Source organism: Ochotona princeps, chromosome 26 (genome assembly GCF_030435755.1).
Source record: "Ochotona princeps isolate mOchPri1 chromosome 26, mOchPri1.hap1, whole genome shotgun sequence".
Taxonomy (NCBI): Eukaryota; Metazoa; Chordata; class Mammalia; order Lagomorpha; family Ochotonidae; genus Ochotona; species Ochotona princeps.
Genome location: NC_080857.1, coordinates 25,573,511 through 25,600,428, shown reverse-complemented (window position 1 = coordinate 25,600,428; position 26,918 = coordinate 25,573,511). Strand labels below are relative to the sequence as shown.

At 51.1% G+C, this 26,918-nt stretch overlaps 1 protein-coding gene across 7 annotated transcripts; it reads right to left on the bottom strand.

The window, feature by feature from the left end:
- Positions 1–699: 699 nt before the first annotated feature.
- Positions 700–25,792, bottom strand: MAX (MYC associated factor X). 7 transcript variants are annotated; one of them, XR_009244246.1, is made up of 6 exons: positions 25,518–25,792; positions 24,797–24,823; positions 17,589–17,696; positions 3,365–3,488; positions 2,823–2,923; positions 2,111–2,213 (listed from the first exon to the last, which is right to left on the bottom strand). XR_009244246.1 is itself a non-coding variant. In XM_004584474.2 (5 exons), the coding sequence occupies exons 1-5, from the start codon at positions 25,551–25,553 to the stop codon at positions 2,026–2,028; spliced, it is 483 nt and encodes a 160-aa protein (XP_004584531.1). In that variant the 5' UTR covers positions 25,554–25,787; the 3' UTR covers positions 700–2,025. The 7 variants fall into 7 exon arrangements, 4 of the variants coding, with proteins under 4 accessions (XP_004584531.1, XP_058511144.1, XP_004584532.1 ...); XR_009244245.1 differs by having other exon boundaries at positions 2,839–2,923; XM_004584474.2 differs by lacking the exon at positions 2,823–2,923 and having other exon boundaries at positions 700–2,213; positions 25,518–25,787.
- Between the last annotated feature and the right edge of the window lie 1,126 nt (positions 25,793–26,918).

Genomic DNA, 26,918 nt, shown 5'->3' with positions numbered 1-26,918 from the left:
TGGCCTGGGAAAGCAGTTGAGGACGGCCCAAAGCCTTAGGACCCTGCACCTGCGTGGGTGACCTGGAAGAAGCTCCTGGCTCCTGGCTTTGGATCGGCTCAGCTGCAACTGTTATGGCCACTTGGGAAGTGAACCAGTGGACGGGAAATCTTTGTTTCTCCTCTCTGTGAAGTTGATATTCCCCACCCTCCCCCCAAATATCAGACGCACCTCTACTTCCTCTGTTGGTGTACAAATAGTGACATTTCCCAGGAAAATCCACACTTCACCCTGTGTTGGTCATAAATACTTCCAAACACAGACAAGTATAAGCTGGGGTTGGGTCCCTAGCCTGACACTGCCATAATCCTGTCAGCACTGCCCTCTGACTGCAGCTGGGCACTCTAGAAACAGAACAGAGTCCACATTCCCAACAGGACAGGAGCCACAGCACAGGACTGCCAGCTCCCCCAAGGCCACATGTTCCGCAGCATCTGCAGCCTCGAACCTTCAAAGCCTGCGGTGGGTGAGCGGAGACACCCCAGCCCCCGCTGCCACCAGCCCGCAGGCTGAGCTGGGCCCTCCCAGCCAAAGGGAAGCAGCTCTGGTTCTGCAAGCCCAGAGATGTTCACTCCTCTCTCAGGCTTCTACACAGGCCCAGAAGTTTCCAGAAGGCTCATTCCTTCTGGCCTTTGCAGGGGGCAAGAAGACACCACCAAGAAGGATAAAATAAGTTTTTATTTATAGTCTTATAGTAAAGAGGGAAGCCTTAACTTGCAAGACGACTCTTGGGCAGTATGTACAACATACTTCTTATTTCCATGGAATGGAATCAAACATGGACTGAGACTACCGAGTACACACTAGAAATCAGCAAATGCTGGGAACAGAGTAGGAAACAAAGGAATGAGACCTAAACACACAAAGCCCTTCCCTTGGACCTGCTGACCGCAGCCAGAACCAGGGCTGGGTCACACAGTGGAGACCGGGTCCAGGACAGCAGGAAACAGAGTAGGTGAGGGGCAAGGAGGGCAGGGAGGCCGCACTCCAGTGCGGGTTTAGTACCAGGTAAATCGCTCTTGGTATTTACATACAAAAATCAACGGGCTCTATGTCTTAGAAATACACGCAGAAAGAAAGGAAGATTTGATCATTACTTTATGAATCTGTCGCTTTGCATTACCGACATCATCAGAAGTAGGGACAATTCACTCAGATTCAAATTTCAATAGCAGGAAATAAATATCAAAACATCATCACTGGCCCTCAATACAAAATCTCTACCCCACCCAATCTTCCCTCCCTGTCCCGCCCCCAGATACCACCACCTTCCCACCACTCACTGGTGGCAGCTTCGCTCCATACCACTCCCCCATACATACCACTCTGAGTGCTGCGCAGCCATCCCCAGGGCTGGCCCTGCAGGCATAAACAGCTGCCTGAGAGAGGCAGGAGACATGGCCCCAGACTCTGCCAATCTGTCCCCACTTGTGTATGCCACAAACTTCTCCAAGGATCTTGGTCTTTCGATATGAGCGATAAATAACTTTTTAGAAGGAAGAAAAAACCCTTACACAGGAAGGGAGTAATTCTGATTATTCCACATTGGTCATCTTCCCGATGTAGAGCAGTTCACAGATTCAAAAGGTCTATCCCACACAGGTGAGGGAGCCCCAGAGGCCGGGCCCAGTGAGCCTGCAGGGCCGCAGGTGCCGGGCGGTGGGCAGGACGCCATGTGCTGCGAGGTCTGGCTGGCCGTCTGTCCTCCACTGAAAAAGCTGCCAAGTTGGGGGGGTTTTGGTTGAAAAACTCCTGGTGGGGACAGGGAATCCCTGAAGGGAATAAATTCTTTAAAAAATAATGGAATTGGGGAAGGAGAACGAGAGCTGTTGTCCAAGAGCTTCTACATAAAAATTAAAAAAAAAAAAAAGAAAATAGAGAGAAAGAAAAAGAGTCTCTTAAATGGTTGTGAAGGTTCTACTGATGAACGGAAGGAGGCTGAGACTGGGGACTGACAGTTTTTATTGCTGGCCTGCCCCACGCAGCTTAGTTGGCCTCCACTCGGAGCTTCTTCCTGCTTTGGGGCTCTTCGGGCTCCGACTCAGAACTGGAGTCCGAGCCACCATCGAAGGCAGAGATGGTGCTGCCCTTGGCGTTGGTGTAGAGGCTGCTGTCTGAGGAGGGGTAGTTGGTCTGCAGTTGGGCACTTGACCTCGCCTTCTCCAGTGCACGGACTACAAGGCAACCAAGGGAACGTGTTACAGCCTTCTACAGATGGGGGGCCACCAAGCATCCGTCTCAGGGTCCAGCCTGCTCTTCCTAAGGGCTTGCAGGCCAACTCCCACAGCACAGGGTGGCCCTCCCTCCTTTCCCAGCTGGAGCTGGGGGCACAGCAACACAGCAGTCACTGTACAATCCCTGCTGACCCTGAAGAGAAGGCACAGGATGTGACCATCTTGCCACACAAGAGCGGAGCGTGAGCTCCCCGTGGGAGTCAGCAGGGCAATGACGAGAGAAGCCGGACCAGCAATGCCAAGCTCCATGAGCGGGTGAAGGCCCCACCACATGAGGAGAGGATGACCTCAGGTGGCTTAGCCATGGACCAGTTTGGGCTTTGCTCTCATGTACAAGTCCATTTGGAATGACAAGCTGGACACTTGAAAAAAGTCACCAACACACACCAAGTACCTGGACCTTTTGACAGGAGCCCCTACATGCAGGTGGCAGCCCGGTGACCAACCCGCTCACACCGCCCACTGCCCAGCCCTTGGTTCAGCTCAGTTGGAGCCCGCAAAGTCAGCCCATTGACTGTACTGCATCGTATTTTATGTGAGGTTTCTAACCCCAGTCGTTACTTGCATTTCCTTTTACTTGCATCTTCCATGAGGGAGGAAGAGAAGTGAATTCCCCAGGAACAAAGACCTTGATCAGCTCTCGCTTTCCCCTGTGGTTGTAGGAAAAGGCGGGTGTGAGCATTGGAGAACAGCAGGGGCCTGGCCCACGGGCTGCCCTGATTGGACTACCAATGACCACGGGTCGGGCTCACTGTCCTTGCACACCTTGGAGCCTCCAGTACTTACACAGCACTTTCCACTCTAGATTTCCAAGCTCTTGGCAGACACCAGATGCCAGGTTCAAGCCCTACCACAGATGCACACCTGAGCCCGGAGGCGGAGACAGATCCAGGTCTGCAGCCGGCCAACTGCCTAGCCTCCACTGTCTGCTCGGGCCTTCCTGTTGACAGCTCCTCAGCCCCGCAAGGCAGGGCCGAGGCTGCTTTGGAGCACAGCTCCATGACTGGTTTGGACCCTACAAGCCCAGGTGTGGAAGCCCTGGCTGACCAGGGCATGGCAGGGCCAGGCGCCCCACAGGCCCAGCAGCTCACCTTGCTGCTCCAGAAGAGCATTCTGCCGCTTGAGGTCGTCGATGTCCTGCTGGTGTGTGTGGTTTTTCCTTCGCATATACTGGATATACTCTGTGGCTTTGTCTAGGATTTGGGCCCGGGATGCCTGTTGCAACAGAAGAAAAATAGGGAACAAAATAAAGATTGAGTCCAGATAGAGAGGGAGCAAACCGTGCCTTTCTGTGGCAAGGGCATGGGCTGCTGGAGACCGGAGAGGGACGTGGAAGGCGGCCAATGAAGAGCTTAACAGCTCGCCAGGGCCTTCTCTGTGCCAGGTGCTTCCCGGAGCTTACCTCCTGGGCACAGGCTCAGAAGTAGCTGCCCCAGGAACCCAAAACCTGGAGAAGTGGACTGGTTCACTCCAATCACTAGCTAGATAGTGGCACAGCCTGAACTGAAACTTGGGTCTACCTGACTCCCGACTATAAACTCCTCCCAAACCCCTGTGGTTCTTGAGACCATTTTTAAGTCTTCAGCAAGGCTACATCTGAAAGCATTAAAACACTACTCAGATCCCAGAGCAGGCCACCGACTCTCCGCGAGGGCCCGACTATGAGCAGCTGTTGCACAGAGCAGAGCAAGAGCCTAGTTGGAGCTGGCTTGGGATGGGCATGGAAAGGAAGGCCGTTTCCCATCAGGGTCTTGATGAGAGCCACACCTTCAACTGTCAGGAATTCTGCCCGACTTGTTGCTCAGTCACTCAGTCAGCCTTCCTGACTACAGGGATGTTCATGACAGCTGTCAACACAGGAAGGCCAGGAGACTGGGCCATTTCTAGCAGCAGCCACGCCTGTACAATGGCCACAGAACTCCTGGAATATGTCCTAGCTGGTGAGCAAGGTAACATACCAATAAAATACACATCAGGTTTTTGTACCACTGGAAGTTAATGGGGCTTGGGGGGATCCTCTGGGTCACACACAGGCTCAGGGTGACTTAGGGCTGGCCAGCCAGTCAGTGCGGCCTGTATGAAGGTAAAAAGCCTTAGAAAGCCCAAGGCAGGACATTCCTGCCAGGGCCTCCTCAGCAGAAGGAGGACTCAGTATTCCAGCAGGCATGACTTGCCAATACCACATCACAACTCCAATGGTCCCTGAACAGCCAGAATGTTGATGGGGGCCACAGCGCGCATGTGTCGGTACATGGTGCACTCACACTCAAGGTAGCAAAACCAAGCCCAGCCTCTTATGAGATGCCAACCACTTCCACTAGCAGATCTCAGGTGGAGCTGGCATTAGAGTGGCTTTGCTTGTTCACCAGTGCGTGTGCTCATGGTACCCTGAAGGCAAATTCTTCAGGAGGAGCAGTTGCTATGTAATCAGCATTTTATCTGGGGAGAGTGATGCGCAGGGTGCCAGGCAGGCGCCGTTGGGGGAGACAGACGGTCTGGATCATGGCCTCTGTGGCCAGAGGCTTACTTGCTCTCCAGTAAGGAGATAAATATTATCTCCCCGCAGACAAATCACAGGGCAGCGCTGACAGGTGTAACCTGACTAGTACAGATTAGAAGAAAGGCCAGGGGAAAGATGGCTTCTGGCCGGGGAGACGGTCACTGCGTGCCAAGCATGGGTCTCACTGCTACCCACAAACACACTCCTATCTCAACACTGAGCCCCGCATTAGACCGGGTGCAATCTGTGGGAAAGGTCCCAGGGCACGGGGAAGAACAGCACCAGAAGGGGCACGGGGTGAACAAGCCAGCTGTTTTTCTCTGGGTAAGTCAACGTGTGGAACGGGAAGGAGGGCTCAGCACAGGACAGCGCCAATGGTGATTCCCTTTTCTGCAAAAAAGGACCTTATTAGGGACTATTATGTGATAAAATGAAATAGAAAAGCACAATTAGAAAGGACTTACACCCGTGTTCTACATATTGGAAATGAAATTAAAACTGACTATAAGCAGTCTGGTGGCAGCGGGTTAAGCTGTTCCCACATCCCAGTGCTGGTCTGACCCCAGGCTGCTGTGCTGCTCATCAGCTGCCTGCTAACAGGCCTCGGAAGGCAACAACAGATGATGGCCCAAGTGCTTGGGGCCCTACGACCCACGTGGGAGACTCTGGATGAAGCTCCTGGCACGACCCTGGCTGCCGTGGGAGTAAGCCAAGGAGATGGGAAACCTTTCTTTCTCTGTTTCTGAGGCTGTGCCTTTCAAGTGCACATATTTCAAGTATTATAAATATATATACTTACTTGATGTTTATATCAAGTAATATATCAAGTAATATAAACTTGATATATATATTTAAAACCTTTTATATATACTTGAAGACAAAGTTTTTCTTATTTCTTACATAATGATCAGTGTGGTACGCGACAGGTGCTGGGTTACGAGGAAATGCGGGCACTCAGGAGACAGGTGCATCCTGTACTCGATGTTCAAAGGCACTGTGACCCACGTACACTCCTCTGCATTGCTACTGCTGGTCAGAGCTGAGCCCCTCTGTCACTGATGGAACCGCCACGCATGCTTATATCCCACCCTCTCTCTAACTTTGCCCACATTAAAACTACTTTCTCAACTAACTCTCCACAGGAGACAACACTCCCTCTCACTTACGACCCATGCATGTGTGACACCGAAAAGAAACAAAGGCAACATCTCTGTCCCCAGACAGTGCTGTGCAGAGTGACCATGCTGGGACAAAGTCTTTGTGCCACCAGCTTCTCCTTCAAACGCTACACAGGAAACTAGGAAAGTGGTACCAGGAAGTGAAGGCGAGTGGCACAGACAACATGACAGGTCAAAACACACCGGTGACAGCTAGGAGGTTTTGGACTAAGATAAAATTCACACATGCTCAGAATACAGAATGACTGGGAACAAGAGGTCCCCAAAGCAAGTTGGACAGCTTTGAACCTGGCTCAGGCCTGTGGAATGCACTGCACACCCCCCTTCCTCCAGCCCCTACTGAAAGCAGAAGTGCCTCGGGTCACGTAGGGTGCCTCGGCCCCTCCCTAAGTCCACAGGAATGTTGGAGTTCACTCTGCCCTTCTCAGGCAGGATACTCAACAACAACAAAGTACAAAAATTACAGAATCCCTTCCCCAAAGGTGCATGTGTGAGCAGTGCAGGGGAGAAAAAGTGAAAGACTAAACCTAGACCACATGAGGTTTACTTAAAACCCCCTCGCTTCCATCCACCTTCCCCAAGCGCACAGGACACCTGAGCAGCCAGAGTGAAGGCGTGGGCAGTGAGCAAGGCAGCAGGAGGCCCTGGGAGTGACTGCCTGGACTCTGGACCGGCCCTGGGCTTTCGGTTTCTGTTTTCTAAAAACGTTCTTGGTCAGCAGTCAGTTGACAGCCTTCACGTGTGTGTGACTGTCCAGGAGGAACTTGGTGAGTCAATGTATCCACTGCTAAGGTGCTGCCTTTGTGTAACTCAGGCACCTAAATGTGTTCCCCCACCCCCACCCCAAGCTAGGTTTGACAGTTGGAAGCCATTAATTGGGATTCTACTTTTTGGAACAGAAATGACTCGCCAACAGTTTGGACACTGCCCTGAGACAGAACACACCCCAGCTGAACACACCTGTCAGCCTCTCGCACCTCTAGGAGTCCCAACAAAGGACACTGGCAGCCCTGGCAGAGTTCACGCCAAACCCAAAGTGGCCCAAAGCACTACAGATGGGCAAGATGAAGGCGGCAGCTCTGAATACTGCTAAGAACCAGGCATCCTCATACGGCCTGGTTTATACATGAGCAACCTGAGGCATAGAGCAGGCGCTTGCCCGCTGTTACGTAATCAGAGGAAGCCGAGTCAGAACGTGAACACAGGCCCCTGCGACACTCGGGGAAGAACAGAGGCTGAGGTGGAGCTACCAGAAAAGATGGGCAGGCATGCAGGGCCAGGGAAGACAAACGTGCCAGAATCATGGACAGAGAAGTCATGATGAAGACTTGAGTCTTTAGAATTGGGTTGGAAAGTGAAAACCAGTAACCATACTAAAACAGCGTGGCAAGCAGCCTGTCTTCCGATAGAGTCATGAGAAACAGCAAGCAGGCTCCTAGCAGAAGTCTGGGGTGGGGAGGTGGCTGGCGAGCAGAAGGGACTTGGCCCGAGAGGGCAAGGAAATGTCAGTGACCCCCAACCCAAGACAGCGCGACTATTACCACACATTAAGGTCCCTGAAAAGTATTCTGAAAAGGATTCTGAAAGTAGTAAGCAACGATGCTCACATGAAGTCCAGTGCTATTAAATCACACAGAAGGTAGCAGTTCTCAAACACTGTCATACACAAGCAAGAGCTGCAAACGCGTGTGGAGCTGTACACTGTACCGCAGTAACTTAGTTCTGTGTAAGGCTCCATGTTGCTTTAGAAGGTGGTAGCATGGGTGAGCAAAGAGCAGGGGCTGGCAGCCCTTCTGGAGGCATGAATGCCAGCTTGAGAAACAATGGTCTGGCCTGTATGTATCACTCTTCCTTTTTGTTGACAATACAGTCTCCTGGGCCCGGCGGCGTGGCCTAGCGGCTGAAGTCCTCGCCTTGAACGCCCCGGGATCCCATATGGGTGCCGGTTCTAATTCCAGCAGCTCCACTTCCCATCCAGCTCCCTGCTTGTGGCCTGGGAAAGCAGCCGAGGATGGCTCAAAGCTTTGGGTCCCTGCACCCGTGTGGGAGACCCGGAAGGCGTTCTAGATTCCCGGCTTTGGATTGGTGCAGCACCGGCCATTGCGGTCACTCGGGGAGTGAACCATCCGACGGAAGATCTTCCTGTCTGTCTCTCCTCCTCTCTGTATATCTGACTTTGTAATGAAAAATAAATACATCTTTTTAAAAAAATATAGTCTTCTGGGCTGCTGTTACAGTTGCTCTATTCCCCCAAGAACCAAACTGCCATGCCTGGAGAAACACCAAAACAGAACTGCCTGACCCACCCGATGTCATCAGTCTGACTTTGCACTACTGCACTACAACTTACTTTGAAGAAAAGGTTATCTATGCATTTCCCAAAACCTCTGAAAGCAGAGGGAGGGCTAGGGCAAAGCCAGCACCATTTGTCTGAACAAACCGTCTTATGAAAACAAAAACGAAAGCTCCTGCACAACTGATGTAGGTCTCCACCAAACCAGTTCCTTCAAAAACGGAGCCCACCAGTGCCAAGCAGGCAGGCTGGAAGGCTGTGGGGTCAGAGCAGGCCTGGCTAAAAGGTCCTGGGCAGGTGCCCTGCTCCTAGCACGATGCCACGTGAGCCCTTCGCAAGGGGCTTACCTAAAGCCTGGGGTCACACATGTATTTCAGGGTCAATGCAAAAATCATTTTCAAACTCTACTTTGCCATGTGTCTTTGTAGCCTGAGTGAAGGTATGGACTTCCTCCTCCAACTTCAGTCATTCAGGACAAGAGCACATGGTCCCGGAAGAGGAAACAGCCAGCAAATCAACATGTGGAAAAGCTTTTACTAGCATGGGCAATAAGCAACACATAAAAGCAATTACTACCTTCTGCGTACTAGATCAGTTACTCCCTTGAAAAACATCCCTCCTCATCACCCCCTCCCCCAACCAGCATGATGAAGCAGATATTCTCAAAATATTACCCAAAGCCTAGTTTTTAGAATTTGCTTGAAAACAAGAGGACCCACGAACACTCCTCCTGCGAAGCATTTTCCAACACACAGAAGAAACCTTGCTCAGATGCCTGCCTGGAAAGTCAGCTTCTGGGAACCTGGTCCGTGGAAACAGGCAGGACAAGCTGTTCATCTCTGTGTGACTTACAAAATGTAGAAAGTGGACACAACCCAAACTAACACAAACATGCCTCATGACCACACATGAAGCCCGGCATGACGTGGACGCAGCGTGCCATCTCAGCCACAGAAAGCAAGCCCACGAAGGAACCAGGAAGGAACACACAAATGCTGTCACCACTGCCTGCTTCCTGGACTCCAGCAACACATCTACAGACTGAGAAACAGCTTCTTGGAGGGGAAAAAAGAGGGGCAAGTTTCTTTTGATATGCATTTTAAGATGGTGCCAACTACAGTCATATTAAGACAGGCAGTGGTGGTAGGGAGCTTATTTTTAGCTATGCTATTCAGGATGATAGTCCGTTACAAGTGGCTAAACACTTGCAAAATGATGGCTCTGAATAGAGATGGGCTGCAACTGTAAAACACACATCAAATTTTTAAAGATTTAATCCAAGAAAAATCTCTAAAAATCTCACAGGAGCAGGTGTTATGGCATAGCAAGTTAAGTCTTCGCCTATGGTGTCAGCATCCATATAGGTGCTGGTTTGTGTCCCAGCTGCTCCACTTCCAATCCAGCTCTCTGATAACGTGTTTGGGAAAACAGCGGAACGTGGCAACTGCACCCATGTAAGAGACCCAGAAGAAGCTCCTGGCTCCTGGCCTCAGATTGGTGTAGCTCCAACCGTTGCAGCCATTTGGGGAGTGAATCGACAGAAGAACTTCCTGTATCTCCTCCTCTCTGTATATCTAACTTTCCAATAAAAATAAATAAGTCTTAAAAAAAAAAAAAAAGATTTATCTGAAAGGTGGAGAGAGCTAGAGCTTCCGTGCACTGTCTTACTCCTCAAATGTCTGCACCAACGAGCGCCTGGGTCAGACCACAGTCAGAAGCCAAGAACGCCATCTGGGTTTCTGACTACCACATTGAGTGACAGCGGCCCAGCTGCTTAAGCCATCAGTGGCCTCCTCCCTGGGTGTACATTAGGACGACACCGAATTTCAGGCTTTCCAACGTGATGCGGCGCCCCCAAGGATGCTGTGTCAGGCCAAATGCCCACAACTCATTAACAACTTTCAATATACTGATCACATGAAGTCACTTCTATCTAAATATCAGATAAAAAGCTTCCTTAAAATACATTAACTTATCACTTTTTCACTTTTTTGCTGTGTCCAACAGAAAGTTTAATTACATTTAAATTAATTTCTATTTAAAATGTATTTGTGGAAGCCTGGCGTGGTGGCCTAGCAGCCAGTTCTGGTCCTTGCCTTGAATGTGCCAGGATCCCATATCAACGCTGGTTCTAATCCCGGTAGCCCCAATTCCCATCCAGCTCCCTGCTTGTGGACTGAGACAGCAGTCAAGGACGACCCAAAGCCTTGGGACCCACGTGGGAGACCTGGAGGAAGTTCCTGACTCCTGGCTTCAGATCGGCACAGCACTGGCTGTTGTGGTCACTTGGGGAGTGAATCATCAGACACAAGATCTTCCTCTCTGTCTCTCCTCCTCTCTCTATATATATCTGACTTTGCAATAAAAATCTTTCTAAAACATTAAAAGGTATTTATGAAAAATAAAATTTCTAAAAAAGTATTTGTGATTTACATTAGATCTCCATTGAGCAGCCCTTTTCACAAAATATTGAAAAATAAAGCAAACATTGCAGCTGTGTTGGAGAAAAGGAGGCCTTGCTCTTCCTTCTTCCATGTTTTTATGGTTTGTTACAGGGGGAGGACTGGTGAGTCCCTCCCCGTCCAGAGCTCGGCATGCACACAGGGGCGGGCGTCTGTTCCCAGCTCGGAGGCCCGTCTCCACACCTGAGCGACACAGCGTCTGCCTGCGAGGAGCACACCCTTCAGTTGTAGGCCAAGAGTCACAGACACAGCAGGGCTCACAGACGGCCTCCGAGGTTACAGGTTCCACAGGCAGTGAAGCACTGACGATACCAGGGCAGCAGGGGGAGACTGGCCGGCAAGGACACAGCTAGGAATCAGTGCAGGGGTCTCATGCAGGGGCGCGGGGGGAGAGGCATCCTCAGTGGAAATCAACGAACAGAGGCTGGCGTGGACTTTACGGAAGAGAAGCCAAGGAGGACATTCCTGGACAAACCCACAAGGGGCAACAGACCCACCCCGCCCCAAAAACGCAAACAGGAGAAAGGGCAGGCAAGTGGACTATCTTAATAATAGAAAACTAAAGCCCTGGGAACACCACGTGAAGCACGCAGCAAGAACACTGACAGAGGGTGCCACCACAGCACAGCAGCTTCAACTGGTGCTTGCTAGGCTGGCACCCCACATGGAGGTACTGGCTCAGGGCCTGGCTGCTCCTCTCCTGCTCAGGCACATGATGGCATGAACAGACGGGGGACATCAGGATGGCGCTTCTGGCCTCTGGTGTCAGCCTGGCCCAGACCTGACAGCTGTGGACAATTAGGGAGTGAAGCAGCAGATGGAACATCTCTATCTCTTCCTCTTACTATGCCTTTCAAAAAAACAAACAAATCTTAAAAAGGAAAAATATATTTATAATTCCTGAGCCAGGAGTTAAGGGAGACCTGGGCAACTATTTAAGATGTAGACAATTTGGGTCTAGTGTCATAGCTGAATGGCTAAGTCCTCACCTCGCAAGCAACAGAATCCCTATGGGTGCCAGGTTGTGTCCCGGCTACTCCAGTTCCCATCCATCTCCCTGCTTATGGCCCAAAGTTTTGGAACCCTGCACCGGTGTGGGAGACCCAGAAGAAGCTCCCGGCTTCGGACTGACTAAACACCAGCCATTGTGGCCATTTGGGGAGTGAACCAGGGGATGGAAGATCTCTCACTGTCTCTCCTTTTCGTTAAGTCTGAAGGACATAGAAAATTTAAGGCAACTGCCCAAACTGGAGTCTGGCGGGTAGTAACCTCAGTGAACGGTGAGGTGAAATGCCTGGGGCTATAGTTCACACTTCATTTTTTAAAATCCTTCCAGCAGCCAGGATGTGACACAGTGTGGCTGGATGCACGGCTCGCCTCCAAAGCACCCACAGCAATGAGCCCTCTAGGACACTGTGAGCACTGCCCTCAGTTAAATCACCAAGCACAGAGGCAAGGAGGGCCCAGGAGACCCACCCCACTTCCTCGCACACTCAGGGTACTGCAGACAGGCAGTCATTATACAGTCACAGAGATATGCAAAACTACACTGAGCTAGGTGTCATGAGTACTTGGCTTTAAGAAATACCACATTCCCCATTTGGTTTCAACATCTACCTGTTAAGGGAAGCAGATTTTAATGAAAATGAAACTGACATTAGTTCAAGGTTCCAAACCTCTTATTTCGAGCTCAGCCGGCTATCTTATTATTGTTAATTGTAAGGTGCACTCCTCCTCTCAGCAAGAGAACAAGACCCTCCGGAGCAGACAGCACCCATCACGCCTCTGAGACTCTACGGCACTCACAAGGCTCACAATTACACAGTGTGGGCGCAGCGCTGGCTGCTGGTGCCTTCTTGAAAGGGCTGAGCAAGCCTGCCAGTTCCGCTGGCTTCCACTGCACAGCTACGTGCTCAGAACCAACCACGTGCCACACATCCTCACATCCAAATCAGAAAGTCAGAACTTACTGCTGAATACAAGAAATCCTGGAGTTTTACAAGTTGCATTTGTGGTTAGATTCTCTCTTTTCAACATAGCTCCAACCAGAAGTCAGAAATCCAGAGTACAACTGCCTGAGACAGCAGTGCATGATAAACAGGCATTGAGGAAGCAACTGAAGATGAGAAAGTGGGACCTGGCACCATAGCCCAGTGCCTCAAGTCCTCGCCTTGCATGCACTGGATCCCACATGGGTGCTGGTTTGTATCCTAGCTGTTCCACTTCCCATCCAGCTCCATGCCTGTGGCCTGGGAAAGCAGCAGAGCATAGCCCAAAGCCTCAGGACCCTGCACCTGCATGGGAGACCCAGAGGAAACTCCTGGCTCCCAGCTTCGGATCAGCTGAGCTGTTGTGGCCATTTAGGAAGTGACCCAGTGGCCGGAAGATCTTTCTCTCTGTCATCTTCTCTCTGTGAATCTGACTTTGCAATAAGAATAAATATTAAAAAAATAAGAAGTAAGTGCTCTCAACTGCTGAAGAGCTACGAATGCCAAATCACTGCTAACAGCACAGTGATGAGGCGAGACAGTGTGACGGGAATGATCACTGTGGCTCAGGCACCAACAGCTAACTTATGGGATGGAGGCCATAACCACACCTTCACTGATGGGACCACCACCAGGTCTTGTTCCCAGAAAACAGAGACCTCAGTGCCAATAACCCACTGGGGTAACACTTCCTAGTACCCAACCAAAAACTCTTAAACGTTTCTGGTCAGGAAAATTAACAATCCCTTGTAAAAGAAAAAAAAAAAAACAGGGCCACAGTTCACCTCGCCCTCACCCTGTGACACTGGTTGATAAGCTGATGGTTGCTCCCTGTCCAGCTGCAAAGCCACAGGAGCAGCAGACTGAAGCAGCACATCAAGTTCAAGGGTCTGCTTGTTAACTCTAGAACTCACGGCAAAATCCAGATGGGTCCCCCCAGCTGCTGTGGTCTATTTTGGGGGGGCTAAGAGCAGCTAGGAAGACTCTAAGAACTGATGTATTCTGGAAGCCATCCTCTATGCTGCACTTCAGTCACATATACACATAACCTGGACCACCAGTGTGACATACAGATGATGGGCACTGCCCAGCGAAGCTCCAAGACAAAAGCTTTTAAGCAAGATGCCTTTAAAACAAGGGATGGGAGTATCTGGCCCACATGCCATATGAGGTCCACTAAAGAAAAAAAAAATATTGGAACTCAAAATAATCCACCGCAGGCTAATTTTTAAGTTGGTGAACTTACATGGCCCGCAAATGTTATAAATATCCAAATGACCCCTGGTGGAAAAAAGTACCCTACCTGTTTTACAACATCCATGAATTCTTTGCCCTGAAAGTATGACAGAAGGACAAGACACTGCAACTAGTCTCTGGCCTGCTCCAGCTGGGGACCAGGTTCTTGAAGGTCTCCTCCTTTGACAGTCCCGCGGGCTGAGAGGTGCCTGCCTATTCATGGAATTTCCAGGGCAGACTGACTCTTCTTACAATACACACGCTGGCTAGTCACTCATTTTTTAATTTAAGCAAAAGGTGCCCAATCTTTGTTTAATTCGGAGTAGAAACAAGGGCAACAAATGGAGTTTGGGTTTCACATTGAAGGCTCTGTTTTCACACATATATCTCCTATTCTTGGTTAGCACTGTATTCAATCAATAGTGATTTTGTTCTAAAAAACAAATACGACAGATAATCCAAATGCTAAGTGCTTATGGAAATCAAAGGCTTTCCCTTCAGGAACCTAGTCTAAGCTTCCCAAAACTCACATAGCGAAAGAAACATTTCATGAATATTCACATGATGTCACAATCACATTTACAGCAATCTAAATCAAGAATGAGCCAATTTCCTTTGGTTCAAACACCACATTTGAAAAGATTGCAACACTGAGTGAAATTCCTAAGTCTGCAAGACCAAAGTCTTCTGTTAGACTTCGTGCACCTGTGCAGCAGTGCTGGGGACGACGACACGAAGGCCGCGTTCTTCACAGGGAAGGGGCTGGGTTTGTCTAGAGCTAACAGTCACTTCTGTTTTTCACTCTCAGTGTCACACAGTTGAATTTTAACACCAGACAACAGGATTCTGAAATCAGAACAGCATCTGGTAAATTCTCAAATGGGGGCTTTGTTCAAAGGGCTCTACAAAACCCCATTGCCCAATCTCTCCGCTCCCTCAGCCTCACACATATCTAATGGCATCTCTAGTTCCTTCCTCTTGCTCACTCCACGCTGGCCACTCTGCCGCTTGGCACTTTCCCTGACTGGCCTGGGGATACTCCTCCCAGGCTCCTGCCTCTAGATGCCAAGTGTACCTGCCTCGAACATTCACCTCCAGACAGACCCGGAGCTCTTGCTCAATTGTCAGCACGCCAGCGAGTTTTCTTGTATGCCCCAACCATGAAAGGCACAACTTCCGTTTTATCTGCATCCCTTACCTGATGCTCATAATTACTCCTGTATTTTCTACCATTTCCTAATCAGAATAAAAGCTTCTATTTTGTCTTGTTCTATTCACTGCTGTACTCCTGGTATCTAGAATGGCATGCAATAAATGCTCAGTAAACCCCTGTTGATTACAGCAAGTGAGTGAATAATCACACCAAAATAAATGACAAACTCTGCAGTCAGCAGTGCTACCAGGTTCAAGCCGTCAGCTTCCTTGAAGAAGGGAGACAACAATCAGGCTTCTGGGTAATGCGATTATAAGGATTTAAGGAAGAATGTTCTGGCAATGTAAAATGGGCTGGATGAGGAAGAGGTGTAGTTGTGGTACTGTGCCTCACCCGCCCCTCCAGTGTTCTCAAATCACCTGACTGCTTGTTATACAGATTCCCAGGACTGTGCCAGAAAAACTGATTTTGAGGAAGGTGATTCACAGCTCACCCCTGAGAAATACTGCCTCAGTGCCCTCCTGGTTAGAAGTGAGGCTTAGAGTCCTGCGCGGTGGCCTGGCAGCTAAATTCCTCGCCTTAAACACCTCAGGATGTCATATGGGTGTGGGTTCGAATCCCTGCGGTCCCACTTTCCATCCAGCTCCCTGCTTGTGGCCTGGGAAAGCAGTTGAGGACGACCCAAAGCCTTGGGACCCTGCATCCAAGTGGGAAACCTGGAGGAGGCCCCTGGCTCCTGATTGGCTCAGCTCCAGCTTTTGCGGCCGCTTGGGGAATGAATCAACAGATCTTTCTGTCTCTCCTCCTCTCTATATATCTGACTTTCCAATAAAAATAAATGTTAAAAAAAAAAAGAGAGGCTCAGAAGAACACAGCTCTTCCCCGATGAGTGCATCAAAGCTATCCGCACCGATAATGAGGAACAGGCATAAGCACCGTCCACAGTTCAGACAAGCACAGCCCTGCTGCACATGCTACAAAGGTGGCTAAAGCGCAAGTCAGACTGCCCAGGTTTCCTGTGGCATACTCAGACAGTGCTGACCCAGGAATGCTGTTAGTCCAGGCAAGTACCTTGTTTCACAGCCATTAAACCAAGTCCACACTAAGTCGACTTAAGCATGGCAGATTCTGGTTTCGCAATATCAAGTATTCATATGATCTGTTGTTTTTCATATAAGTCAGACCTACCCCACGCGTCAGACACACAGATTGCATCTTAGAGCATAAAGCACATGACTTAGCAGAGGGACAGCACACACAGAAGGAAATTACAATGCTTCCACATTTGATCTTGGATAACTAAACAAACCTAGGATGCCACTCCAGAGCTAAACCAGGTAGAGCAAAGATCATTCTCAATAAAACAGCTGTTTCTTTAAAACAGTGGGTCACTGTACCAGAAGCCCACAGGGCTTCTCCCCTTGGGTCACTTACTCCAACTGCCGCAGAGAGCAGCCAGCCACACTCTGTGAAGGAGGAAAAGAACTGGGCAAAAAACTGTGTTCTCCAAATTCCAAGGAGTGACCCCCAACCCAAAGGCATCAAGCTTCTAATTTTGTTTTTTGAATGTAGAAACAGCTGGTGCCTACCCCTCTGGGGAAAAATGTTGGTTTCTGGAAGGTCACCAGTGGGGAGTATGTTTGTTACATGTGTGAACAGTGGTTATTTTTTTTCCCCTGTCTCATAGGAACGTGTCTCTTTATTTGTCAAATCTTTTGTTCCCAAACTTAAGATGTTCTTTTATATATCTCATAAGCAACAGCTGCTGGGCTGCCCATGCTGGTTCAGCCATGCTGGGAAGCATTCACCAACTGAGTCACAGGAAAGAAGCTCTTGCGCTGGTCTGGGAACCACCGGCCTCAGCAATCTGGTGTTCTGCATAGTACAGCGCCCACTTAGAGTAATTTGTTACAAACAATATGAATTTTGAAACACAACTCCAGCTGCTATCATACAAACCAGCTCCATTACATCTGATCTACTTTGCTAAGCATAAACAAAAACACAAGGAAGGTAATCAATGATCTTTTGAAGAACAAAGAAAATTAAAGAGTAGCTGCCACTTGGATGCACCTGACCCCAACTCTTCCCAGATGTAGATGAGTGCCCCCTACGAGAAGTCCCCAGCAGCGGGCATGGTAGCTCTACCAGTGAATCCTCCACTCAGTAGTGTCGGCATTCCTTATGGGTGCCGTTCTAGTCATGGATGCTCCATTTCCCATCCTGCTCCAGGTTAGGGCCTGGGAAAGCAGCAGAGGATGGCTCAAGCCCTTGGGACCCTGCACCCATGTAGGAGACCAGGAAGAAGGTCCTGGCTCCTGACTTTGGATCAGGTCGGCTCAGCTCTGGCCGCTGTGGCCACTTGGGAAGTGAACCAGTGGAGGAAGATCTTTCTGTATCTCCTCTCTGTATATACACCTTGCAAATAAAACTAAATTAACTAAAATAAGAAGAAAGCAGCAGCAGCCCCTAGCTAGCAGCGGCCAGTTTTCCCAAGCAGCTCACCTTCTCTCCCTGGAGGGACGGGACCGAGTCCCGCAGGCTGTGGAAGCTGTCCTTGATGTGGTCCCTACGTTTCCGTTCCAGCGCATTATGATGAGCTCGTTTGTCGGCCTAGAAGAATGGGAGAAAGAGTACATTAGGAAGGCCATTCCTTTAGCCTGGTACAAGGCGAGGGCCGTGCAGCCTGGAAGTGTATGGTGTCAGCGCTGTCCCTGGCGAGTGGATGGGGACGGACTTGTCGAGGAGAGCAGTTAGGAGTCTCCAGAATAAGGCTCTGCTGAAGGGGGAGAAAGGGGTGAGCAAGGCTTGCGACAGGAACATCCACAGTAGCTCGAGGCATCCAGCTCATGCATAAGTAAAATCAAAGTTATTTGTGGGGACAAAGTGAGACTCTCCTGCAACATCAGTGCCTCCCCGCTTGCTTGTGTGACAGAAGCCACCAGCCTGTGATTGGGAGGTGACCAGACAGGCGCCAGTGGGCCCCTTTCTAAGATGTGACCCCCCCCACTGTAAGAAGCCCCTGGGAAAGGGGGTGCCTGAGGAGGATCAGGTCACTAGCGCAGTGCCACCGTCCAGGGGAAGCCCATCATCGTGAGGCTCTGGCCTACTCAGCAGGCCCCCAGAAGCCACCAGGTGTAAGACTGTAAACCACATCGCAGAAACTGTGCCCGAGAAACCCAGATGCATGCACCCGAGACCACTATGAGACAATGACGATTGAAAGTACATCCAGGGGGCTCCCCTGCCAAGGCTTCCCTCCCAGGCTGAGTGGGAAAAGGCACTTCTGCATGGGCAGGCCTTCTGACCCTCAAGCGTCTGCAGGTCAGGCTCATCTAGCAGTATTTAAACACCCTAAGTCTCTGACCTGTCCTGCCTGGGTTCACAAACAGCAACCCACTGGCAAGGGGGTCAGAGCCAACAGGCTGGGCTTCCACAGCCATGGGGCTTCAGCAGGTCCCCATTCCCAGGGCATCCCTTCCACCGGGGATACAGCCCCTACTAACCCGCAGGGAGGCCCCCAGGCCACCTCATCTCAGGAAATGACGGCGCACACACAGCTGCCCTTAGCTAACCTGGAAGGGCTTCTGTTTGGAAAGATCTACCTGGAGGGACAGACACTTGAACAAGCAACTCTCCTCAGCAGAGGATTAACGCCATTTCAGGAGAATCCCTGTACTCCACAAGGTGTAGAGACAACATCTCCCACAAAGACAAGACCTGGGAGAAGAAGAGTACTTGCAGGTCTTCTGTGACTAGCCTGGTGCATCAGAGTCACACCCAGGAAGAGTGGCCTGGGGGCGGGGGGCTGTGGTAATCCGGGTGACCTCCAGATCTCCAAGCCCAACACCTCACCTGCAGCCCTGCTGAGTCACACATGTGGTTCCCATCACAGTCATGGCTCCCCAGACAACAGCGCTCTTCCTTTGGAGATTGTGGGGGGCAGGTGGGAATGGAGAGAGGCTAGGAGCACTTCTAGAGCTGTCCTAATCTTGCTAAATTTGAATTCATTGTAAAAAGGAATGTCTACTAAACCACAGGGATAATGGGATACTACGGAGAAGAGGGGGTAAGAGAACAACTGAAGAAGCGATCTGCATACAGAGGGAGACATTACAACATCACAACACCAGAGCTGGGAAGGAAGGAAATACAGCAATACAGTGAACCACCTGGCCCTCCGCTGACTTACTGTTCCTTCTAGTTATCTGTACAAAGATAAGCTGGGCCAGGGCTAGACAGGAGTTTAGAAGGCCTCCTAATATATCCCCCCAACCTGGCCTATTTACATGCAAATTAATCACCCAGCTTTGGGTCTCCAGCAGTAGTCCAAGATACTCCTGTCAACTAAATCACTCTGACTCATGGCCCTCCTCCTGGCTTAGAGCTGTGCACAGAAGCTCTGCGCATCAGGGTTACCCACAATCCCTCACTGCTACAAATCAAATCCTAATTGTCCGGTTTGTTTCTGGGGGAGCCCCGCAAATCTCAAACAGGCCAGAACCAAGTTGTGCTCCATTTCCCGGAGGGCCTGTGCTGAAGGGGTGGGGCTAGGAATAATCTGACACCAAAATCATCCGCGGCCCTGCACCACCCCCTGCCATTCACTGGGCTCTGAAAGGACTCAAATGGACAACAAGTCTTTTGGTTAGAGGATTGTAAGTGAACTTGGCTGGGGACCATTAGCAGAAATCTTGGCTTCTCATCTGGGGAGCCAGCCAAGTTTGCGAAGTTGGCTCCACAAGGAAAAGGCAGCAGTCCACTGACTGGTAGAAAGCCTGGGCCGAGGCCTGTTGTTCTCAAAGCAGTGGGTGGAATTTCTGCGGAGGTTCCAGGCCCAATTTAACTACCAGAAGGGAGGAATCTTAGACCAATCTCTGCTGCCATGTCCATCCCCGGGCTGCTACGCCCCTACACGGAGCCAGCTTGGAAGCTCCGTGTAGGCTTGAGAGACAGTGGTAAGGAGGGATCTGTCCTTCCCCAAGCCTCCCTGGCAGGAACAAGTTAAAAACATGCAGAACACACACACCTAGTCCGGCAACTGTGAACAGCATCGCTGGTGGCTTGAAGGCGCACAGGAAAAACTAAAATACATTCATCTCCACAGGGAAACACTTCCAAACCACAGGTCCATCCAGTCTGACGCTGCTCGCCCCTGCTCCCTCCTGCCTCCAGCCTTCCTAACTGTCCTCACCTGCTGGAGCTCTTTCAGAATGGGCTCAGACTTCAGAGCTAAGAAAAAACCAGCGAAGACGCCTGGCATCTGAGAGCCTCCCACAGAATCCAACAGGTTAAAGGAGACAGCGGGTGCGGGGTGTATACACCCTGTGTCTTGAGCAAAAAATAAATAAATAAATAAATAAGGCTCAGGCCGCTTTCTCTTGTCAGTAATAAGAAAGATGTTTGATAATGAGAATGGCGGGTGCCCTTGTGGAATTAATTAGGCAGACAGCAGAGGTATCCTCAGGGCTGTGCAGCAGCCCCCAAGCTCTCCAGGAGCTGCCCGCTGCCTGCTCTCGGGGCACACAGGCTGCGCAGTTTCTGCCAGGAAAGTCTTCCTGCAGGGCAGCCCAGCGAACAGAAACAAGGGCCACACAGCACCAGGAGGGGCCCAGATGCGCAGCAGGAGGCACCGCACCAAATCGCTTCCAGCTTAGATATCTCTGCCAAAGTTTTTTTTTTTTTTTTCCGACTTCAGCTTGATTTCTACCAAACTTTCCACACCGGCAGCCAGAACTCAAGTCTCCACCTACAATTTGTCCATCTTTGCCACTAACAAGCACGGGTGCCTGACCGCGGCTGCAGGCTGAAGGCAAACAGTGCTCTGTGGGCCAAAAGAGTTGCTCATCTGGCAGGAGGTCGTCCAGGCTGCAGCTATCTATGCAAAATTGAGGGAAATCTTTTAAAATTATTTCTTTTCAAGTTACTGTACAGAGAATGCCTCCTCATTCAAGGCATTATTGGCCAGCAGCCTTATTTCCGGCGAGGGCAGGCCCACAGCAGGCGGAAGTAAACGCTAACAGAGGTTAGAGAGGACATGCAAGCTCCCCAGAACCATGGCAGGAGCCCAGACACTGCAGGCCCCTACCCCCACCACACTTCCAGAGGGAGTCAATCCTAACACAGAGCTGCCGGCCCAAGAGTGGCTTCTCTTCAGAAACTAGCAGACTGCATTTCACAGGAAAGAGGATACTAAAAAGAATTATCAGACTAATTCTTTTTAGACACTAAGGACACTACAAACACATTGGTCTCCACGTCTCCTCAGAAGAGCTATTCATCTTCCATACCCAAGAAACAGGTAGGGGCCTGGCGCGGTAGCCTAGAAGCAAAAGTATTCACCTTGTAACCGCAGGGCTCCTATATGGGTGCAGGTTCGAATCCCAGCTGCTCCACTTCCCACCCAGCTCCCTGCTTGTAGCCTGGGAAAGCAGTCTCAGGACCCTGTACCCACGTGGGAGACCCAGAAGAAGCTCCTGGCTCCTGGCTGTGGATCGGCTCAGCTCTGGCCATTTCAGCCACTTGGGAGAGTAAACCAGCAGACAAAAGATCCTTCTCTCTGTCTCTCCTCCTCTCTGTATAGCTGCCTTTCCAATAAAACTAAAATGAATCTTAAACAAAAACAAAAAGACAGCTAGGATAAATACAACTCAATTTGCAAGCAACTTAGATTGATTGTTTTCACCGACACGAAAACTGCAACATGAAATTAGGCGCAGCCAGGATGAGAGCAGTCCGCCAAGGTCCCTGACAGGAGGGATTCATTTCCATTTCCTAGCAGCACTCCTGAAGCCCAGCTGGGATACATTCCCAACATCATTTAACCAAGATGTTTGTTTTCCAGGCTTTTCCTATCACCTGGCAACAGTCCTATCCAAACATGGCATTGCCCTAGAGCCAGGCAAGAGGAAGGCTACCTCGGTCAGGAAGCTGGAAGTGAAACTCAGGTTGAATTCCTGCATCAACTCTTTCAACACTGCTGGCATCTTGATAAAGGACTCTTTTAAATATAAGAATGCCTTCCACTCGAAAACCGACAGTACACCCAGGAATGAAACCTGGCAGTTCTGCCACCACCGTCAGCACTCCGAGCAGAGAACACAGGCGTGGGGAGTCACTCCTGCCCGGTGGCCGAGTCGTGCCAACGGACCGTGGTTTCCTGGGTGAATTCCAACCTCAGTGGTCACTCGGCCTGTTCCCTCTGGCATACAAGAGGACTGCTGGGGAAGCCAGGAGCTCGGAGACATAAAATGTATCAGCCTGGAGAGGTGATACACTTGGTCCTGCACACATCTGCAAGGACACTCGGAGCGCACACCGCCCACCGCCACGGAAGCTGTGTTTCTGGACGCACCCGGCCTGGCTGCCACGTCTCGTGCCCTTGCACTGTTTCCCAGAGACACTGCCTGGGCAGAAGCAAAGCGCAGGGACTCCCCTGCCCAAAAGATCCTGGTTTCAGACAGAGACATGTCTTTAAGATGTTAACCTTTTCCCTCCAGAAACACAATGAAAGTCTGCAGGGAAGCATGGGCCTGCACAGCCAGACGGGGCTGTCCTCCTGCACCAGAGGCCACAGAGAAAACACTCGGCTAGTCAGTTTCACTTTCTGCTGCAGCTGGCCTCACTTCCTCTGTTCTCACTGACTCGCCTGCACTTCCCTGGCGAGGCTTGGGTTTGGTCCCGACAACACATGCCAATGGCTGTCTCTCCTGACTTGACGACTCCCAGAATCTTTTGCAGGTAACTTGCAAAAAGGTCTCTGCCCTTCTACATATTAAGTCATTCAATTTTGTTTTACTGGACCTTTTTCCTAAGGCAAAACTCACAGAAAATCCGCCCCCCCCCCCAATTTATTTTTATTTAGATTAAATCTCAGGAGAAAGATACATTCAGACAAATACTAAAAAAAAAAGGTCCTTTTTTAACCCTACACATTTGCAAGTTTGATACATTATGAAATTCATCTGTAATAGATCTGCTTTAACAAAAAAATAGACCTGCTTTTTCTCTCCTTGCTACTGATGAGCTCGGCTCAACAGGCTAATCCTCCTCCTGCAAGCACCGACATCCCACCTGGGCGCCAGTGAGTCCCAGCTACTCCACTTTCGATTCAGCTCTCTGCTGCTTATAGCTTGGGAAAGGCATAAATCTGTAAACTTGCCTTCTCAATACAAATAGATATTTTTTAAAAGTTTCTAAAAAAAAATACTAAAGTCTCAAGCAGATTTGCCAAGTTAATGTCAAAATTACTATCAAAAGGGAAAAATCTCGGCATCTTAACAGCAAACTAAAAACATCTGGACAAAACAAGGCGTTGCGCACTCTAGGAGAGCGGAAATATTTTAATAATTTAATACACAAATTTACACTGACATTCATGTGGATGAGAGCTCTGTCCGGAACCGTGCATCCACAGAGAACTGTCCTCTCACTGAGAAGCCATTGTAACCCAAACTCACAGATCCTAACTGCGCGACCCTCTCCCTCCAACTGGGATCAGGCCGTGGGCCAGACAGGGGAAACGAGGCTCCGCACGCAAAACCAACTCCAAGTCCACATCAGTGGGGACGAGTGTAATGCACAAGAGGAACTCAACGTGCACATGGATGTGAGAATGTGAGCACGTGACAATACTTCGAGAAGTCATTTTTCACAACCACTAGCCAGGAAAAAGCTGTCTTCACCTTCGCTCGCTCTGACCAAGAGAAGGGGCAGGAGACAGCTGGCCTCCCATTCAAGGTCTTACAAGCGGCGGCCCACCAACTGTAACCAGCCCCCACCCAGCAGTGCCACACGTTATTCTGAAAACCAGAAAAAAACAATGCCCAAGTTCAGCATTCTTACTATGTCTTCAAGAACAGAAAGCTCTGGCCACAGCAGGTGCTGGCTCCCACATAACCAGCTGTTGGGGGTCACGGAGTGACCGTCTCAGGAAAGGACACGTGTGTCCAGTCTCCAGCCTCACTTTGTCCGCATCGGCTTCCCTGCCTGGTCTCCCCAACCCCCAGCAGACAAGTTCTTGAACCGCACATCTTAGTGTTTCTGTGGGAGCCTCTGGCACCTCCTCTTTTCCTCTTCTCATCTAGCCACACGCACATCACTAAGAGGCCAAGTCCGAGAGCAGAGGAGCATCCCTCTGAATCGGCAGAGACAGAACTGCTTTGAAAAATGTCTAACACCTCTGCTTCCCCAGTGAGGCACCCCCTCAGTGTTTGCTTGCAGCACTGTGTGGGGCCTGACCAGTCTCCAGCAGTCACGTGTCTGGGCGATTACTGCTTCATCCTTACAAAACTATTACGAGGCAAGGATTCAAAACCTCCCTGGCCCTCAGTCTGTCTCCCAGCTCCTGGGCCCTGAGGAGCAGCAGCCACACTGCCGGCTGCTTCCAAGCAGGCTTTCTTCTCATCTCCCACTTAACACAGCCGCGGCTGGAAGCCCACGTGAAAGCTACAGAACGTTTCATTTCTTCACACACAGCTGCTCTCCCTCACCGCTTAACCAGCTGACAATCTAGAATTATGGGATTTGCAAACACGTTCCCTACCCCCCACCCCAAGAATCCCAGGACGGGCCCCACCTCACCTGGGCGATTAACAGGAAGAGTTTACTACCATATTAAGTAAGTATTACAACAATCTCTTTTTCTCTCTCTGACCCCAAAAAGGACTAGAACTGAACGGAAATGAAAACGAAATGGAGAGTAGGAGACGTACCGCAGATTGAAACCTCGGCTGCTCTTCCTGGAATAAGAGAGAAAAAAAATAGAAAATATAGAAGTTATTTTTAACACCTCACACTCAATAATAAGAAAGAAAATGCCGGCGGCGGAGGAAGCGGCGGGTGGGGGTGAGGGGAGTCAGCGCTTCACCCCTCCCTCTCCACCCCACGCCCCTACCCCACCCTCCCCAGCGGTAGCAGGGCAGGGGGTCCCAAGGGCCACCGTCCTCCTTCCGGGATCCGACCCGGGGCCAGAGGGGTGGCCAAGCACTCTCTCCTTCCCCTCGGACCCAGCTCGGGCTTCTGGGACACTCCCCAACCCCTCTCCGCTCAGCCTCGCCCCTCCTGAGGTCGGCGGGTCACGGGAGGAGGCGATGGCGGCGGACCCCAAGGGTCAGGTCCTTCCACCCAGGATCCGGACAATGGGATCCCGGGCGCACCCCCTCCCTGTCCCACGGAACCTGGAGATGGGTAGGGTGCCAGCGGGCGGCTGTAGAGTGGGGATGGGGGACATCCCAGAGGCCGCCAGTCGGCTCCCCAGTTGCAGTCCCAGGAGGCCGCTCCGGCCAGGAGTCCCGAGGGGGAGCGAGCCGGGAGCGGAAGGGAAGGAGGAGGCGACGGCCGCCCGGTTCCTCTCCTGCCGTCGCCCCGTGGAGCGCCCCGGCCGCTGTCCCCGCCTGACAACCCGCCCGGGAAGGAAGAAGCCCCGGGACTCACGTCGCTCTCCACCTCGATGTCATCGTTATCGCTCATTTCCTACGGCCCAGGGAGCGGCCACTGCAGCGGCGGCGGGAAGGGGGAAGGGTGGAGGGGACAACAGGCCGAGTGCCCCCCCACACACACTCACTCACTCACTCGCTCGCTCGCGCTCTCACTCACTCACACACTCACTCACTCACACACTCACTCACACACACACACACAACACGGGCGAGAACCACCTCCTCACTGCAGCACCGGATCAACGGCGGCACGCACGCCCGGTCGGTCCCCTGCCACGTGATCGAGCTCGGCGCGCTGGGGCAGCCGAGTCTTGTAGTTCTCGCCCTTCCGACTAAAGGCCCGGCGTGCGTCCCCAAGAACTACAATTCCCATAAAGCATCGCAATCGATCCAAGCCTGGTCGGCTTGTTGACGGAGCTCAGAGCGCCTGCGCGTCCCCTCGGAGGAGGGCGGAGACGGAGGGCGGCGCGTCGCCTTCTGGGAGTGGTAGTCCACAGACCTCGAGTTGTCAGGAGGTTTTCCTCTTGAGGCGGCAAAGGAGACTGCTGGGAAGACAGGACACGTGGAGGGAACTGGGGCTGGGGAGCCCGGGCACCGTCCGCGCTCTAGGCGCCAGGCCCAGGGGGACTGAGTGGAGGCCCGCGGGGCAGAAGCCGGCTGCCTAAATAACGCTGCCTCCCTTTGGTGCGGCTGGCTTCACGTGGCGTCCTTGATGCCTGCGGCGCTCTGTTTTGCGCTTTGGGGCGTAACCTGACCCGAAGGGAAATCCTAGCGGGGCACGGCTTGGGTGTATGCCCTCGCAGACCCCCAGCTGGCAGCCTAGGAGGTGATGGTCACGGCAGGTGTCAGGTGGTGTGGCGGGACGGACAGCGTGCCCGACCTCGCTGTGGGATCTCTCCTCGCCGCCAGAGTCCGGGAATGTCAGACCCACGTGAGCTCTTACACTCACAGAACCGACCCTTGGCAACCCTGGTACGGAGAAGTGAAAGCGCACTAGCAGTTCAGAGAGTGCCCCAGCTCACAGCACCGCAACTAAACATTGCAGAAAGCATCAAAAAGGGAAATCCGTGCAGCTCTGTCTCCAGTTAAAAGCGTTTTGATGTATCTGGCAAGTGCCAGAACAAGATGCTGTAATGTGGAAGGCCAGGGCCAGCCCTGACTGTGTGCAATTCACAGCAAGGGAAGTTTAAAAAAAATTTTTTAAAAGGGCTGATCTACTGCCGTGTTCAGAGTGTATAAAGTCCCACAGGAAGGAAAAACAAAGCAATAACAGACATTCTCCTCTCTGAGATAAACCAAGTCACCAAACTAAAGTCTTATACCTGGTCTCCAAAATGAGTGAAACCTTGGGCTTTTCCCATAACTTTTTGAGTGACTCCCAAACAGGAAACCATTT

Coding starts and splice junctions, on each gene's coding strand:
- MAX (XM_004584474.2), bottom strand. CDS start 25,553: ATGAGCGATAACGATGACATCGAGGTGGAGAGCGAC. Junction 17,697..24,796: donor AGCCGAGGTTTCAATCTGCG/GTACGTCTCCTA, acceptor CCATTCTTCTAG/GCCGACAAACGAGCTCATCA. Junction 2,214..3,364: donor TGCTCTTCTGGAGCAGCAAG/GTGAGCTGCTGG, acceptor GTTGCCTTGTAG/TCCGTGCACTGGAGAAGGCG.